Source organism: Erpetoichthys calabaricus, chromosome 6, assembly GCF_900747795.2.
Source record: "Erpetoichthys calabaricus chromosome 6, fErpCal1.3, whole genome shotgun sequence".
In the NCBI taxonomy this organism is placed as follows: domain Eukaryota; kingdom Metazoa; phylum Chordata; class Cladistia; order Polypteriformes; family Polypteridae; genus Erpetoichthys; species Erpetoichthys calabaricus.
Window position 1 is genome coordinate 62,130,602 of NC_041399.2, and position 19,678 is coordinate 62,150,279.

The 19,678-nt window shown below is 37.2% G+C and overlaps 1 protein-coding gene across 1 annotated transcript in view; it reads left to right on the top strand.

The window, feature by feature from the left end:
- The first annotated feature begins 2,366 nt into the window (after window positions 1–2,366).
- The window catches only part of cdh2 (cadherin 2, type 1, N-cadherin (neuronal)), a 125,088-nt gene continuing 107,776 nt past the window's right edge, over window positions 2,367–19,678 (top strand). The window contains exons 1-2 of the mRNA XM_028803632.2: window positions 2,367–2,711; window positions 5,481–5,580. Coding sequence (XP_028659465.1) covers window positions 2,658–2,711; window positions 5,481–5,580 — 154 coding nt within the window. The 5' untranslated portion in view covers window positions 2,367–2,657. The remainder of the gene's footprint in view (window positions 2,712–5,480; window positions 5,581–19,678) is intronic.

Sequence of the window (19,678 nt, forward strand, 5' to 3'; positions counted from 1 at the left end):
CTTAGGTTTTACCCCTAAACATGGGCAGGTTAGGTTGAAAAGATGATTCCCAATTGGTCCTGTGGCAGTGTGAATGAATGAACCATGTGATGGATTGGTGCCCTGCCCAGTCTGTTTCCTATTTTTTGCTTTGTCCTGCTGGAACTTCCAGAATAGGTTATGGTCCTCAGAACCCTGAATTTGCTTAAGCACAGTACAGTGAAATTATTACCAGAATGTGCTAATATGTCACTACTTTCTGTCACTATGAATAGTTAATATAACCATCTTAAACTGAAACTTCTGTATTCCATACTTGAAAAATCCTACAAATACAATAAATATAGAGGCAATTTGAAAAAGAATTTCTTTCTAAAGCTATACAGTAATGAGGCAGTGCACAGCTATATACATGAGTGTATTCTTTCTTCTCTCCTTTCCAACCTTTTTATTACTCTATTTAAGGCACACACCTGACAAAGACTCAAGACTCAAAGTATAATGTTCCTGTCTTTTTATGCATCAGATTAACTTTTGTTTATTTTTCTAAGCACACACATATATATATATATATATATATATATATATATATATATATATATATATATATATATATATTTAGTGGGCTCAAAGACAAATGCCCCCAAGTTATTTGGCAAGGCCATGCTTTTTACTATATTACAAACTACACACCCTGTTTTTGTGAATAAACAATATAAGTAAAATAGTAAAAATGTAAAAAAACATGCTACGCAACATGAATTTAATCTTTATAGAATTTAGTAACATGTTTACACAGAAGCAGCATTTCCAGCTTCACAATACATGGATTCAGGTACATTTTTGTATTCTGTCTCTCCATGTTCAGCTGGCTTATAGTTAGGCTTCTAGCTTTCTCTCACAGAACAAAGCCATGATGTAAGGCTGTTTGTCAACTTTAAATTCATGCAATATGGAGGTGTGGGTAAGCGTGTGCTGCGATGGACTTGATTCATATCAATGACCTTCACTGTCTATGCTGGATGAGACTCTAGCCCTTAGCAGAAAAAAGAGGTTATGAAAAATTGTAAAACTGGCCTTTTTGTGTATGTATGAGTTCACCCTGCAATGGACTGGTGCCCTGGCCAAGGATTGCTCCTGCTTTGCACTCTATGCCTGCTGGGACAGGCCCCAGCTTCCTTGCGACCCTATTCAGGATAATGTGGGTCTGGAAGATGGATGGATGGATAAGTGTAAGATATATAATGCCCATTGTATACTTCAGAGAAATGCAAGGTTAAAATTCATGTTAACAGATTTTATTAGTTAATTTGAGTTTTTTTTCTTTATCAGGGATTCTAACCAAATAACAAGTGCTTGTGTTCACATACACAAACTATCTTAATCATGATGTCCTGTTACACCCTATACCCTATGTGATCAGTAGAGATAAGATGCATTTACTGGAGAATCATATTGTAATCTTTATAGTTAGCCAGCAAAAGGTGTCATTTTGCTTGACTTCTCACTGGAGAATCAACTAATTTGATAGATAGATAGATAGATAGATAGATAGATAGATAGATAGATAGATAGATAGATAGATAGATAGATAGATAGATAGATAATCCATGTATTGAAAATATAATAGGCATGTTCCAGCAATCGACCCATTTTCCGGTATGCTTATGGAGTTCAGACTGAGGTTATGAGTCCATTGCAGGGCACGCAAACGTAGTGAATAAACATATTGCTTTATATACGCTTTAAAACACCTACCTTAATACAATGGAAACGCATTATGTTTTATTTTAGAAAATGCAATTTTATACTGAGCACCATGGTGAGATTCTTCTCATCTTTACTATTTAAAAATAAAAAATCTTCAGATGTGTTGACATTTTAAAATGATAATTTGGGGCCAAAATTTTAATTGCATTAACTTTCGGGATTCCCGATTTTTATTTCCTTTGAGCGTCTGATTTCATGAAATTAGTATACGGGAATAAAAATGGAGACTTCCTAAAAATTATAAGTGGGTAATCGAGAAAACGGCTCGAAGGTAGAGAACAGAAATATTAGAAACACAAAGACATCTTTAAATTTAATGGAAATTAGAAGCCCTCGAATCTCTTCAAGATTACTATTAATAACAATATCAATAGCTCGGACCGCTCGCCTGTCAAATGCCTCGGGAAGCAGTGTGAAAGAAAGAAAGAAAGAAAGAAAGAAAGAAAGAAAGAAAGAAAAAGAAAATCGAGGGGAGGCGGGGCGTGAACAGATTTAAACGAAACAGGGGAGACTGGGGATTTTTTATTATTATTACTGTTGCTGTGGTGAACAGGGAGGAGTTTACGACTCCCACTAAACTTCCGGACTTGACAAAAAGGTGGACTGGAATAAAGTGAAGTAGACTTTATGAGTCGACCAGTAGGGAGAGACAGTGAGATGTGTGAGCGCGTCGATGCGAGTGCGGGATCTGGCATTGGTGAGCTGTGAAGGGAGTTGCAGCCTCAGTACCACCACATTCTGAGTGCAGTACAGGGAGGAGAGACGCGCTGCTCTGCGCTGCCAATGCTGCAGTTACCGCCTTTGTTTGGAACATTGTTTAAAAAACATTGGACCTAGCCGAAGAGAGGAGTGGTGCATCGTGCAAAATAGCGATTTACAATTTGCCTGGAAAGTATATTTGGTGACCCATGTATACGAAGGGAGGAACAGAGGTGTTTCTGCTGCTGCTAGCGGCTACACAGGTAAGGGTTCGTTTTTTTTTCTTCTCTTTAACTGCCTTCGTGTCTTGTAAATGCGTGCAAGGTGGTGTTGAGTTACAGCGATGGTGCAGCTAACGGCGCTGGCTGAGGGGAGCCGGTCCGTTATATGATGTGCCCGTGCCCGGAAACCAGGGCGAGTAGCCGCGGAGAGATAGCCAGGGGCTTGTAAAGAAACAAAAACAACGGAATAAAGGGGTTGTACTTGGAGAAATGAATGGCCACTTGCCGCGTTTGAACCGTAGGCAAAATATTCGAGACATTATTGTGGTCGTTTCTGACGTTGCCGTAATACAAATAAATCAAAACATGCAGTCGTAGGAATTGTCTTGGGGTTCGCTTTTAGATGCAACATGGATAGTAGGGACAATTGGGGGGGAAAAAATGCAATGGAGTACTTACCATCGTAATGCTTTTGGTTGAGGACGGAGGGGACGGTTGGTTGCTCGATTTATTTCTGGGTACTTCGCCTCTCTTCGAGGGTCACTGTCCGCGCGGTTTAATAATTGCAGAGGCACCACGCCGACTGGCTAGCGTCCCACACCCGCATTCGCACGCGGCGCTCACAGCCCCGGTAGACAAGACCAAGTCCGACAAAAATACACGAACACACACATACGAGTGATTTAAAATTTTTATATGTTTGAAACGACAGTTTTGTGCATAAGATTCAGATATTTTTTCGGATTATATATTCTTACTAGAGGATACGACGACGCTGTACGAATGGCTTTGTTGATTACGTGGGGTTGTGCGGGCAAACCTCACCCTGCTAGGTATAATGCGATTATTGAACCGAGGAACAAATGTGTAATTACTGACTGTGTTGTGTTATCTTTTAGTACAAGGAGCACTAAAACATGTTTACGCGTGCATGTATGGCGTTCAAAAAGTATCGTTTTGTTATGACTGTTGAACGGCTGTTAAAACAAACTCGACGTGATCATCTCGGTATATTCGGCACAGGTGTATTTGTTTATTGTGCATTTAAAAGGCAACAAAGTGACGACCAGACAAAAACGTTCAGGTTGCTCTCATCTGGGATACAATTTTCGGTGTGCGTGTGTGGTTATGGGGTTTGGGGATACAAGTGTTTTTATTTAGGTGGGGCGCAAGTCTATCCGTTTTGTTCAGTTTGTGAGTGACCCGCAGTAAACTAGGCGCCGGGCCTTTACGAAAGCAGTGGAGCAGTGCGAATGAGGGTGTTTTATAATACTACGAGAACAAGTGTTGATCACTTGAACTTCAACAGTTTGTTACACCGCGACACCCCCATTGCACACATCTGTGAATTCACAAATGGGTGCCCTCCTCCTGCAAAGTTTAATTAGGCTCGGCTTCAGATCCGTTGAAAGACTCCTTCCTTTCTTCTTAAGGTCGGTCAACATTTTCTTAATCGGTTGGCCTGGGGAGCATCCCCGACCGACCCCCACCCCTAAAGAAAAATCTTGATTGAGAGAGGCAAGTGGCAGATTCCCACAATGCATCGGTGCCTCGTAATTCTCCCAGTCCACATTCTTTTGATGGTCCAGCGCAGAAATGCGATTAACAAAGGGGGAGGGGAGGCTCGCATACTAATTTCCAGCCTCTGAGCTGATTAATGAGCTCTACAACCGGAATGGTTGAGTTTTCTGTCACTGTGTGCGAGACATTGCATTACTTTTCCTGCTGGTAACGCGCAGGTTATTACTTCTGTAAAGGTTATAATTCCTGCCAGGTGAAATAACTGATATTCCATGATGTTCTTTTATTGTCGCAGAAGCACTTGGCGTACAATTTTAAATTAAGGTGAAGGGTTTAATGGTTTGGGCGCACAATATTATAATTATTGGTAGTGCTATATTGACCAAAAGTTTTTTTTTTTTATATATATAGTTTGGATATTTTAAACTCAAAAAATAAAGTTATAGCTTTTAAAAACATAAATCCTCTTTTTGGATGAGTAGGTCAGGATTGATTGTTCGGTTATTAGGACAGCACTATAGTTTTGTGCCATTTACTAATGCATAACATTCTTTTCCGTGGAGAAAAAAGTAATTTTTTCATAAGTAATATAAAATCTGGTATTGCTGCAAGTTCTTAGCCTTAAAATTACCTAGCTACTTTATTCCTCTTTGCAGTATGGTATAGTTTGTTTTTGTAGCAGAAGGGGGAGCTTCAAGACTGTAGTGTGTGTGTGTGTGTAACTGAGCTCTCTTTAGGAACCTCAGTATCCCAAGTACCCCCATCACTCTCTTCGGTGCTTAGTTTTGCTGATGAGTAATTTATTAGTTCATTTATCAAAGTTAACTAAAACACGTTTCGAAGTCCTTTGCAGAACTACATATTTTAATAAATGCTCCTTGTACTATCATTAATATTTGTGTCTGTTGACTTTTAATATGGGTGTTTTAGACCCAGGAGGCTTTGCCACCTCCTGCAATTCTTTCTCACGCTAATTTGCATAGTTTTTCCTTCGACTTGGCTCTGAATTGAGATTTGTGTTCACTCTCCACTGGTCACAGGGAATAGCTTTGCAGGCAGACCAGTAAGGCAGTTTGATGCCGCGCCACGTTCCTTGGCAAATATTTAACCCTTTGCCCCCATTATCCTAATCGTAAGCCATTAAGAACAAAAGATGCGCTTGTATGTCCAAGGGAGGGCGAATAACCCAAGACAAAAGGTTTTCCTTCTCTTGGAGAGGATTTACAGTGTATAGACATATTAGTGTGTACCCATTTTGTTTTAAAAAATAATTTTCTTTGTCTCCTTTAGATATCCCATGGATCACAGTTATGCAGGATGGGATTTTCTGAAAATATGTACAATGCAGCAGTGTCTGGGAATGTGCTTAAAGGACAGCCTCTTCTAAATGGTAATGTCCTTGCAAAAACTGGTGTGTCTATGTTGAAGTCTGTGCTGTAAGTGCAGTTATGGTTGTGGAAAGAAAGAACGCATAATATCAAGAAATTACATACTGTGCATATTACATTTGTTGAGTGAACAAAGGTTTTTACTTTGTTATTCATCACTGAATGGCTACACTAAGGGGTTCTCAATGGTTCAGTTGATCTAGACCTTGGCCAGATATTTCCATGTGGATATTGTTTTGCTTGTATTTGTGGACACTCATAATTTGCAGATTATCACATTTTGGTATTGGAAAATTGCTCAATCGTTATTTACAGTATTTCCCCCAGTTATTTATTTTTTTTAAGTTCTGTGTTGTCAGGTTACATGTTAATTTATTTTTATGTGTGTGTGTATATATATATGTATATATTTTTTTAAAGAACAATAAACATGTACAGTTCATGAAATTATATGTTGTTTTCCGTTAAATGTAAATTTCTTGACTATGTTTTAATTAGCTTTTATAATGATGGGTTTTCATTGGGAGTGTACTGTCTCTGCAAACCTACCAGTTCCCCTGTTGTAAAATTGTACCTGTGTCATGGTTTCTTCCTTTTTTTATTTAGCCTGTATTGATGTTTTTGCCTTTGTTGTTCTCCCCCTGACTGTATTGCATCTCGCCTCACTCTTACAGAAGACAAGGGAGATACAGTGTTTGTGATAGAGACCTTTAATTTCCTGTGATTTTCCTACAAATCAGGTTCCCACAGTGCAAGCACTAAAAGAACTGTTAATAAAATTCTTCTTAATGCCTTCTGTATTGGAAGTAAGATATAGGCTAAACTGGGCTTAGCTGTACAGAACGAAGTTATGTTTTTGAAGGTTAGGGACAGTTTTTTCTGTAATGATCCTGGTATCAGCAAATATGCTACATAAGCCAAGCAAACTAGTTATACAAACAGTTTTTTAACTATCCAATATATTTGACATTGTAAAATAAAATGTGTATTAAACCTAATTTTAAACAGAGAGGATGATGAAGATTGTGAAACCATTGATGAAGACAGCTGCAAGAAGAATCATATTTCATATTTTATGTGATGTAGGATTAAACTTGTTTGTGCAGCCTTACCATATTGCAGTGGCAAGCACAGTCATTAGTCAGAAAAACAGATAAAGGAAGCACACAGTATTCTAACAATTACTTGGCACATATGAAAAAAGTTTAAAAATATTAGGATTGTGAGGTATCACATTTTCTGTACAGAGTTGTTTGATCTTGTTCATTAACTTACATGGCATAGACCACATGTTTTCATGTAGTTTTTTGTTTTGAATAATCAAATGGAATCATAGTTTTTCTAATGTTCTTAAGATTTTGTATTTGCCTTCTAGATATGCATGGCATGTACTTAATATCAGAAACAGAATCCGACACACACTCTTAACTCAGATTTATAGAAGTCAAAGGGAGGATAATCAAAGTGTTTTCATTTGCCCATTTATCTTCTCAAGGAAGCCAGGAGTGAAGCTGAGTCATTTAAACGTACCTCCTTTGTATGCTGATGAGTAATCAAGTATAATTGATGAGAAAATTAAATATTTTCTGGCTGGATGAACTAGTCTGTGTAGCGGCAGCATTTTACTTTTTAAGGGTTGTGTTCCTCCAGAGCTCTTGTATAGTCTGAAGGGATTGAATAAACTGTATCTGAAACCCTTGAGGTGACTGTCCTGCTCATCTTGCACTGTCTACAAAAGGCCTTTGTATTAGTTTTTTTTTCCAACTTGCATGTTTTTCTGGGCATATCTGAATATTCGCAACATGAAGATGTTGGATTAATTTGAATTAGAAATCCACTGTATGGAGTGGTGCTAATATTTTGATCTTTTGCATTATTTGGCAAGTAGTGATTCAATGAATAATATGTAGTACTCAATTAGGGGAATAATATAGTAAAAAGTGAACAATTCCTAAGCTGGAAAGAATTTCTGTTGTTGAAAGGGGACAGTGCCATATATAAGGCAAGTTTTTGCTGTTTTTTTAATAGGTACTGTATGTCTTTTTGCTTTTAAGCATAAATATTCCAGCCCATTTATGTAAGAAAGAAAACACTTTGACCTGTCTTCTCAGATTATTAGTAAACATTCCAGAAGTATTTTAGTTTAAATAGCTGATTTATTTTCTACACTAAAAATAAAGTAGGTTTACTCTTGAAAGTTTTATGCTTTTGGATGAATTGTAAAAAGAAGACATTTCTCAGGCAGTCATATTCTGATTAAATTGATTGGTCATTTGGAGTTTGGCATTGGGTGGTCATTTGGAGCTGGCAGAGTAGATTAGATTTTTATAAATGGATCTTGCCCAATTTTTTTTTTTTTTTTTTTTTATATAAAGCAGTTGACTCGCTTATAAAGTCTTGCTTTTTTTCATTAGTAACATATGCTACATTTACTATGCATATGACAAGTGTTAATCTCCTGCCAGATTTAAATTAAAAATACATTGAGAAATGTTTGACTTTTTCATGGATTTTACCATTATTTATTTTTTTTTTTTCCAGTTTTTGGTCAGTGACTATGGGTAAAACTGTTTTTTTTCGATGAAGAGTGGACTTATAGAGTCCATAATTTATTTCAGACAATAACCTGCCACTGCTGGCACAGGCTTCAGCTTAACATAACAAAAAGTTAAAAAAGTGAATGGGTAGATGAAATGATGTTTTGGAGTAGAGTTTTTAAACTTTTGCAGGTGAAGATTCAGACCTTGGATGTTCTTGGGGTATACAGTAGTCTTCATGTCTTTTTAAATGAAAATGTACTGCAGAGTACTTGCATTATCTACACTGTTTAAAATTCATGTAATTAAATTCTCACAGGACCGTGAGAGGCACTATTTTCAGGTCAGCGTGTGCTCTGGCTTAGTGCTGCTTTTACTCAACAGGTTGAAAATTCTAGTATCCTGGAGGTGGTAAATGCTTGTTGATGTTGGAGTGATTTCAGTTGTGTAATTAAACACTTTTGAGAAGAGTTGCATACACAAAAAAGCTGTTTTTGGGTATGAGCTAATGTGCAAAAACCATGCCACCTGCAATTTGAAAGAAACCAGGGAAAAACTACTGAAGTGTGACACTGCATTGGACAATGCTTTAACTGGCTTTCAGTGTTTGCAGAGTACTAGAGCTTCAGAAGTGGGAATTGAAGCACAGCCTAAGGACAATCCGTGATAGATGGATGGCATCAGTTGCAAAAATGTTGGCCAGCATGACCCAAGAATCTAACCATTTGACTTTTAATAAAATAAGGCCCATAGAGTGCTATGTCAAGGGCACAAAGCAAGATGATACTTATAATTTAATGGCTATTATACTATAACATAACTATAGATTACAAGTGAAAGTCCGTATTAATCTTCACCGCATTTTAGTACCTGTATTTTATTATTTTTCTAATTGTTGTTCAGCAGCTGTGAGTGTGCACTAACATGTTAGAAAGTGGGTACTGAAGTTGATGCATCCTCCATGTGGAAAATCAAAAGTCAAGGCTTTTTAGCAAGTTTTAATGGAAAGTGTTTCTTATGGTGAGCCAGTGACTAGCAATTGATGACAAGTCGAATATATTTTATTAATAACTTTTACTTAATTGAGCCGTTGGTGCTTTATACTTTGTCTTCACTAATGGATAGCTCCCCAGTGGCAGGTCTGCATTGATCTGTTGAATCCAGATCACAACAACGAGTGTTTCTCTAACAGGAATTTTTCACCAATGCAAGCATCCGGGCCTTTGATCATGAGAATTCTGATAGTAGTGATTGCTATGCTCCCTACATGGTGCAGCAGAAATCAAACTTTCATAGTAATCTGGCTTTTAACGTTGATGTGGAAGAGTGATTTCAGTCATGTAATCAAACACTTTTTTTTAAGCAGAGTTGTTTACTTATGAAAGCCAGTTATGTGCCAATGCAAGTTATGTTACATAATTTACCAAACATTTTGAAATTAGTGACTTTTTGTTTCTTTACAGTATATACAGAACCCTGATTGCATAGTCCCCATGTATTTGAGTGTTTTCACCTGGAGACTCGAATTTTTTTTCCCCACAATTAAAAAGCATACATGCTCTTTATTTTCAGAAAACTATACACATGCTGTGTGTATGTATGTATTAGACCAGTGGGATGAATTCCATCTTGCTTTTGTTGCTGTTGGCATAGGCACCAGTGATGAGAGAGACTATAGCTAGTATTTTTTTTGTTGTAATTTTAACAGAAGTATCCTACCCTTGCTCAGATGCAGAGAAGCCTCTTTAAAGCTAACTGCAAAATATTGTTGATTTAACAGTATATGTAATAATATCATGCAGCAGAACTATTTCATATAATTTGTCCATATTCAAAAGACTGTACAGATTATATTGAGCCTTAAATTGTATAGTGATGCTTATTGGAAGAATTTGGGGATTGACTAATTTTGAGGGATGTGTTTCTGGATAGTTTTATTTTCTTTGTATATTAGGGATTCTTGTTAAAATGTGGGACATTTGTCATTTGTACATGTGGTTTTGTTTTCTTTATGTCCATCCATTTCTCTAAGCACAGGTGTACAGAAGGCCCAGGTCAACAGGCACCACACAAAAAGCAACTCTAGAACAGGGCAAATGTCTACAGTGCACGAATTCACTTTATCATAGGCCACTTTAGGGTCATCAGTCAATGCTAATGTGAACATTTGTTGGATATGGGAGGAAACCCATGTGAACACATTATGAATTTGTTAAATCCATTTGGACACAACCATCTGTACTGAGGAGTGGTATGATTGGTATTTTGTTTATTAAGTAACAAGAAACAGATGAGCCAGGAAAATTAAATTGGGTGTTGGGTTAATTGATGTACAAGTACAAACTGCCCTAGGTATGGGAGTACTTGAACCTGTAATACTGTCCTTTGTTAGTTGTTTTGAAAGGATCAAACTGAACATTATATGGAATCTTGATAGTGTATAAGAGAAAATAGTTGTAATTGGTTACATAAATCTTAACAGTGGTATTTTTGTTCCCTACTGGATTGTGTTAGGCCCTGCAGTGCCACAGTTAATGTTAACATGATGCCATCCTCATGTTTAGTGTTCTTTTAAATTACTTTAAAAGAAAACAGCGAAGTTTAATTAAACTTAAATTATTTGAATATTTGCTGGCCCCTATCAAACTTGCCTTCTGTACTTTTCACCTCTTAAATCGTAAGTTTTTCATGGTAGTAAATTTGAATCTGGTGTGAATCATGTGATTTAAAGGATGTGCAGTAAGGTGAGCTGACCACACTAGAAAAAACTGTGCTACCAATGATTCTGGCCACAAAAGGAGGTGCTGAATGAAGCATTCTGTGTAGAAGTCAGTCACTGGCTGGACTTCATGATAAATGGAGCTATGCCGTGTACAGTGCAATACAGTACACCCTTGATCAGCTAAAAAAATGGGATATACATATTGTGGGGGTGATGAAGGAATTGCCAATATTCATTTTTACTGACAACTATGCAAGACCAGAACTGCTTTTTTTTCCTGTTATACTGTACATTTCATTATTCTTTTTAAATTAAGTGTTTTGATTGATGGTCGTTATTTCCTATCATTTTACTTTTGCTTAGTCCTTTTTCTAATATGGCTGCTGCTTCAGCTATTCTGTTTATAGTTTTATTTTTCTGTATTCAATTTTTAAGTGTTCTCACTTTAATATGGGGCTTTTCAGTTTGAGACATTTTTTTTATTGCGGTGTGAAGAAATACATTTTGCTTTTTCTTCTCGGGCAACATTATTTTCACACAAGCCAAATTTTAGTACCAAATAGGCTTGGCAAGTAGACATTTTTTCCAAGCTGATCAATATATCCAGGGTCTCTTCTTTGGTCTGATCAATGCAGTGTAATGAAGTCTGCTCCAATTCCCAGCTAAGCTTTGCTGCTAGTGATTGGAGGATTGGGCCATATCTCTCATTATTATAAATAAAGCTGAGTAAATTGTATAGTCTTTACTCTTCGTGCTGTTTTGTGGTTCTAGCTTAAATTAGGTTTTTTTGTGAATCTGTCGTGGTTTCTTAAAAGTCGTGAAAGATAAGGAGAGTAAGTGATAACTGTTGACATTCATTATTATATCTAATTCCATTTTCTTTTGTACTCCCTTTTTTTTTTTTTTTTTCTCAGAGAACTGTTTGTTGTAGTACAATATATACAGATCTCAAGCATACTTTTATTTTGAAACAAGGTTTCTATTTTACCATACAAAATAAGTGTGTGAAAGAATTTTGGAGAATAAAGATTGTTTATGTGAAGTGCCTCTTAACATGAATGTATGACTGCTCTTTCATGTTTCTAAATGCAAAAAATGTTGAAGCACGTTATAAATGATTATGAGTGCAGTTTTTTTTGCAGATTTTTTTTCCTTTTAATTCTTTTAATGCATTTTGGCAATATGTGAATTTGATTTATTTTAATCATCTAAAAATAGCCTTGGCAAATGTTAAGGCTAAAGGCCCATAATCCAAATGTAACAATTCATTTTAATATAGCTCTTTTCATATTACACGACTTATGGCATTTACCAGACCACAAAATTAGTAATTACTATGCAGGGTGTAACAAGAGTATAGTTTTTCATCACTTTTCATTAGTTCTATTTGTAGTTATCACCAGTACAACCTAAATCTACAGTAGTATTTCATTGTGGTTTTTATATTTATGCTAACATTGGGATGTATAATGTGTGGAATTTTTAATGGAAAAATATTTATCACCATGGAATGTTTCCAGTCTGAGATTTATTTTGATGAAGACCTGCACTGGGATGTTTGGTGTTTTGCAGCCAGTGCATTGGTTAGTGAATTGTTATTGTGTAGTTGTACTGTTTCCTAAACTGTCACTCTCAAGTTGTAATTCTGCTGTTTCCTTACTTTCTCTTTCAGTGACTTTAGTATATTAGATTGTTTTCTCCGGATTTCCTGTGTGTCTTTGGCTTGTAATTAGCCCATTAGACACAGACGCCCACAATACCCGTGGGCAAGTCCTGTCTCCAAATGTAGGAGCCGACAGCTGTGGCCAGAAGGCCCTCTTTGTAAAGTCTGTGGACTCCCTGCCAATAATTTTAATTTTTGAGTCCATGAGGTTTTTCAGTGTTTTAAAGCCAGAAGAGATTATTCTAGCATTTATTTCCTGCTACCTCCCTTGATGATATTTATTGACATTTGTCAGGCCCCTTGTGTTTCACAGGATAAAAATGGCATCTCCGTTTTAGTACAGTATTAAGTACTAACCATGATGATATGAGGTTTTGCACTTTGTTTAGCAGGCTGAAAGAAGGATCAATAATGCGTTTTATACTACTCATTACTCTACAGATGGCTACAAGGCTTCTGTGCTGTGCAGACATTTTCCTTACTTATTTTCGAGGGCTGTGGACTTGACTGTAAAATTTCATATTGTTATTTTCAAAGTTAACAGCACAAGGAGGAGTATACCTTCTCATTTGCAAATATAGCTACAAGGGTATTTAATGGGTAATAGTGCAGTTAACAGCACTGCTGCCTGATATTCAAATCTTAGGTGCCTTCATTTATTCAAATCTTAGGTGCCTTCATTTAGTTTTTAACTGATTTTTCTTTGTACATGTCGGAGAAGTGTGCATGAATGTTTTCTGAGATGAGCTAGTGTATAGTCTAGCACTTTACCTTGTGGTTTTAAGTTGCTTGGAGAAAGTCCTAAATAGGACAAAAAGCAGGCAATAGAGTAAGAGGTACAAAGATAGTAAATTTCACTGAACTGTATAGCTTATGTCGCGCCTTACCAACTTTTTTTTCCATGCCAAGTTGCACCCCAAAAACTGACATGCCTAGGGCTGAGTACCTATTCAAAAAAATTACACATGACCTACTTGCATATATTAATATGTTCATTCATGCTTTGTAGGCTTACTGCCTTTTTAAGGCAATGTAATCTATATAAAAAAAACAGTGCACATCATACATGTCAAGTGGTATTTTACCATGCTGACATAAATGTGCACTTCTCACTCAAAAAAAAAATAATTCACCCTAGGCCTAGTGAGAATTTTGAGCTTGAATCTTTATTTGTAGTTTCTCAAGCAAGTTTAATGACAATCTCATGCATGGTCATTCCCCATACATACACACTGTTTTTTGTTTTTATTGTAGAAAAACCAGCCTCACACACAAGTATCTTGTTACAAACGGTAAGAGGCATCAGATGTGTTTTTTGGACAAAAAAAAAACTGGGTATTCAGTTTTCACATTGATCCAGAATTCTGACAGGGAAACGGCAGAGAATTCCATTTTCAAATTTGAGTTATTGGCAATTTCAAATAATTACTCTTGGAACCTCAAATCAGTATTCTTGTTATAGGTTATTTCAAGTGGATTTCTGATGCAATTTAAATGACACCTGTCTAGCATAGGAAATGGCTGCTTGAAGTATTCCTTTAGATGCGTCAGATGTAAGTCATGTGACAATAATAGAGACTGGAGGCTGTCTTCGTTCCAAGTTCCTGGTGGAGGTGCTGGAACATTTCTGTATTTTGCTCACTTAGCTTTCTCTTCCAAAGTCCAATTTTGTATGAATGCTCTAACTTTATCATGGAAATGAAGTATGCTGTGATTGCAGTACTGCACGGTCCAGTTTGGGCTATTTAAATGTTAAAATATATTGGATAAGTACACAAGCTTCAGAACACTTGACTGGTTGTCGAAACATGGACGAAATGGGAGTTCTCCGATGAGAAGTTCGCACACCTTTTTGCATAATACAAACACTTGTTGGAAAAACTTCCCTGTGAGAAAGCCAGCAGATTTCAGAAAGCAGCAGAAGGCTTCCAAAACTGGCACCCATGTCACTGCAGAGTTTGACAGTCTTCATTTGAAGGGGTATACTTTGATATTGTTAACAATTTTAAAAATGTTTGGGGGTTGCTGGCAGGATTGGCACTCCACTGTAAAAACCTCACACTGTTCCATTCAAACTAGTGTGGTGCAGAGGTGTCGCCTGTTGCATGGCTGTGCTAGGGTCCTAATTTGGGATCCTGAGGTGATTCATCGTGTGGTGGGTGCGGCAACGTGCTGTGATCAGTGCATTCTCCCAACCTTCTCTCTCTCTCTCAAAGCAGTTGTTGCAGTTAATATCCATTCTTTTAGTGCTTCATGGCAAAGCATGCAGTGTGTATGTATCCATGGCATCTGGAGTTTTGGCCTTTTTATTTATTTATTTATTTATTTATTTATTTATTTATTTATTAAAATAAAAGTGATGACTCTGCTACGCACACCTGTCATGTCAGTGCCACCATCCGTACAGATTTCAATGAAATGAGATCAGTCAACTGTATTTACTCGCGTGAACGCATCCAAAATGTAAAACAAATACCCTGACAAGGGATGGTCCAATCAGTTTTTGTAATTTCGTGTTACCAATTGACAAATTGTTAGTTTTATTTTTTTTTCTTTTAAAAAAACAAACTCTACACTATGCTCCCATATAACCAGATACATTGACCCTTATGTTCTTATTAAAGTGTTAAATTTAGGTTAACTTTGTGTTAACAAATAACAAACACATTACAAACCCTTAAAAAAAGCTGCATAACTGTCAAATGTTCACAAGATATTTATCAAAAAGATACAAGGCTAACATGCTTAACAAGTAAAACAAGACAATTTTTTTTCTTTTAGAATAACAATCCAATTCTTTACTAATCAGCAACTTCAAATTATTCTTTATCTTGTTTTCCTAATTAATAATGTGAATGGCTATACTAAATATAAGCTTGCTCACCATCCAAACACAGACAAGCAGTATGCATTTTAATTAAAGGTCTGAATTCATTAAAGCAGTTTCCTTACCATTTGTCTAATCGTTCAGGGTGATTCCTGATTGTTTTTTCTCAGTTTTACTTTACTTCAATGGCTAATATTCCGATCATCTGTCTCTGGTGAAGCCTGCTTTGCTGCTGTCTATTTAAAAGAAGTTCACAGAAAATAAAAATCCACATTTTCTAGCCGATAACTGATTGAGGCTTTTGTAGTGAAAATCAGACAATTTAGATTGCAGGCTGATCGATCAGTGCATCAATTTCCCATCTATAATAAATTTGAAATAGATAATTAGCTGTGCTGCATTAGCCCATCTGTGCTTTCCTCTAATTGCATTGCAAAATGAGCTGTCTTTCACCTGTTCTGGTAATTGGTCTGGTACTGCCTCAAGACATGCACGATATTCGTCAATTTTATGGGAAGCTGCTTCTCCAAGTAATTCTCAACTGATGTCTTTTTGGTATCTGGCAATATCATATATTCTCCAATTGCGTGTTGTTTCTTTTCATGGGCCAAAAAAAAGACACCTTGAGTGACATGTCTGAAATAGCTTGTTGCTGTTTGGAAGCCACCACTTGGTACTTGTCTTTGGATGAAGTCAACATATGTTTCCTGGCAAAGAACGCATTTGGGATGACAGCAAAAATTCAAACTATGTTCGATGTCTCATATTTCCTAGATTTAGGTACTGCTTTGGAAGATGTACTCAACTAGATAACTGTTCTTTGGAATATTCCCATTTTAAAGAATGGTCTGTAATTTCATACTTTTTTCAAATACTTTTTACACACTACTTTTAACTTTCTGTAATCTTCATTAACACTGCACAGTGCAACACGCATAATCTGTAACATTTGATAAGTACATTCATTACATTAGTAGATATGAGTGCACTGACGAACATTGTGAGAGGAAAATAGAAAGAAAAAAATGCAAGGTCAACCAGACAATTTAATATCTTTATATAAAAAAAAAAAAAAAAAAATGATTTTCAACCAGTTCTTCACCCCTCCCCAAATTGCATTATTCTTTTATTCTGTACTGTGATGGTCCGGGTTGGCTTTCTGCACCGTGTTGTCTGACCCGAACCTTCAATAGCCATGAACTGAGATGAGCCAGGCAATTGAGGACACATACTTACATCAATGAGTTGGTGCTAAAAGCATCTAGTGCTTTTATTAAAAACCCAAAAGGAGAACAGTGCAAACAGTGCAGTGTATCAAAATATTTAATAAATTAAGTAATCCATAAAAACAGTGAAACTGTGGAGGTTAAATTCAAAGGTTAAAATACAGAGACAGGTTAAAAAAAGGTTAAAATACAGAGACAGTTCTTTCTTCCTTTAAAACAAATAAGCCCAATGCTTTCTTCTAAAACCAAAGTCTTCTCTACTTACACCATATAAGATCTTGCAGCAGAGGAGATGCTCAACCGACAGGTGCAGTCAACCTTAAATCCCTGGCTCAGTTCCCCACTGCCAGGCCTTCAGCATCTCTTAGGGGCTGTGCCAAGCCACACATGTCTCCCGTCACCAGTCCCTTAGCATCAGCGGGAGACAGCACTTAACATGCAACTCCTACTTCCCAGCATCATTCTAGAGGAAAGCCTCTTCTTCAGCCCCAGGCTCCTCTCCTTGAGGCTCACTCCCATCCACCTGCTTCCACTCTTCTTTCACGTGGACTCTTCCGATCCTGCCTCTCACTCTCTTTCTCTTGCTTTAACCTCCATCTTTCATTTTCATTCTTCCTGTTCTTCTTTCATCTGTTCCTTTCTCTTGTTTTCTTCTTTATTTTTCTGTCTGTCTGCCTTGAAGGCTTCTTTATACTGTCTTATTGGGTACAGATGAGAACCTCCACCAACACTGAGGTGTGAGTGACTGACTAATCCACCTGCATTTGCACATGTGTGCGCGATCAGCACTTTTAATCAGTACATTATTAATGTTGCAAATTGCTGTTTCTTCTCATTGTTGATCAATTTATAGTCTGACAGTTTATAGCCAATTATAGCTTTTACATTATTAAACTGTGGGCAGTATACTCACTGAGTGATGTCAGAAGTTTCTATTCGCATTCCTGTTTCTGGTAAACTTTTGAGTATTTCTTATAGAATAGTGCTCTGAGTGAAATACAAAGTTCTGTCATTTCTGAGGTGAAAGCTGGACAGTAGTTGCTGTGGAGGCATTGTTAATATGGAAAAAGGCAATGAAAATGGCATGTAATTTAATCCTGTACTTTTCTGACTTGTAAGTACTGGCACTTTGAATGGTTATCTGATACACATCTAAAGCTAAAATTCAAAAAACATTCTTGGAATGAATATAGAAGCTTCATCTATAATAATAAAAGGCAAAGCCCTCACTGACTGACTGACTGACTCACTCACTCACTGACTGACTGACTGACTCATCACTAATTCTCCAACTTCCCGTGTAGGTGGAAGGCTGAAATTTGGCAGGCTCATTCCTTACAGCTTACTTACAAAAGTTAGGCAGGTTTCATTTCAAAATTATACGCGTAATGGTCATAACTGGAACCTCTTTTTTGTCCATATACTGTAATGGAAGGCAGCAAGATGGCCGTAGGAGACTGAGTTGCGTGTCGCGTCATCACGCCTCCCACGTAATCACGTGAACTGACTGTGAACTCAGTACGTAGAAAAGAAGGAGGAGCCCCAAAGAGCGCTGAAGAAAACACTCATTACACAATTGACAAGGCAGCGAAACAATAAGAAGCGAGTGAGTGACGCATACAAGCATCTTCATAAGACACGAGGTATAAAAAAGCACGGTGTAAACCGTAAGTCTAAATTTACTTTATAGAAACTCTGCCGTTTGCAATACCATATTCGCGAGATACAAGTTTAATGAGAAGACACGAGGTATAAAAAAGCACGGTATAAACCTAACCTTAAATTAACTTTATAGAAACGCTCCCGCTGCCGTTTGCAATGCTATATTCGCGAGATACAAGTTTAATGAGAAGACACGAGGTATAAACGAGAGTTTGCATCACTTTGTAACAGAGTTAAAATTGCTGTAGCGAGAAACTTTTAACTGCCGGGTCTTAGCTAACATTAAATAAACCCGTGGACATCGCAACATCACACAAGAGAGCGGCTCACGTGAAGTGACTGAACGCAGCAGGAGTGATCACTTCCATGAATCAAACCTGTTCAAAAAACACATTACACAATTGATAAAGTAGGAAAAGAATATGAAACAAAGCACGGTATAAACCATAACTTCAAATTAAGTTTATAGAAACGCTGCCGTTTGCAATACCATATTTGCCCCTGCGAAGCGCGGTGATTTTGCTATATATATTAAACTATTTCAACCATTGTATGATCTGCTTCTCGCAACTGAAAGAGGGCACCGTGGCAGAAGTTAGCCGACTTGCTCACCAACCACAAGCGTTACCTGGTAGGTAACCACCCATACAATCAGATTGTGAATCAGACTACGAATGCCTGCAATGTAATTACCCCGATCTACATGCTGTCAAATGAACGAACCACACGCCGTAGCACAACGTTAGGGGCTTCGCCTCTACGTCCGAGGATCGATTCCCGTAAGGGAGTGCAGTGACTGTGTACTCCTGATGAGCCCACAATTACGGCGAAACACGTGTCGCATACTATGCATCTTCAAAGCACGGTGTAAACAGTAAGTTTAAATTGAGTTTATAGAAACGCTCCCGCTGCCGTTTGCAATACCATATTAGATGACTTTGTAACCGAGTTAAAATTGCTGGAGCGATAAATTTTTAACTGCCGGGTCATGTCGCGTGTTCTTGGGTAGGTACACCAAAAAATGTATACATTTATGCATGTAATGGGCAAACAAAAAATGTACTATACCCGAAAGCACTACAGTAGTACTCAATGTATCTTTACTTCTTAAATGTTAATGTTTTACTGTTTAATAATTTATACGCTTCTTATATGTTATTCAGATTCTTTTATCAAAATACCAGTAACAGCGCACTGCACGATAACGTGGAGTGAATATACTTGACATGACCATTCATAGTATTTATCCTCTTTCTCTGTACGTTTACCATTCGTTTGCTCAGAGGTTGATGACCTTGCTGCTTAATGAGCAGCTCTTCACCCTAGCGTCCCGCTGCTTCTCTTCTTTCGTCGGCATCTTTTCCCGCTAAAACTGATTTTTTTTAAAACTTAGTATGTTTTCTTTAATTTTTCAGTTAAGCTGGCACTTAAGTCTTCAATCTGCCTCAAGAATGATTAGCGGA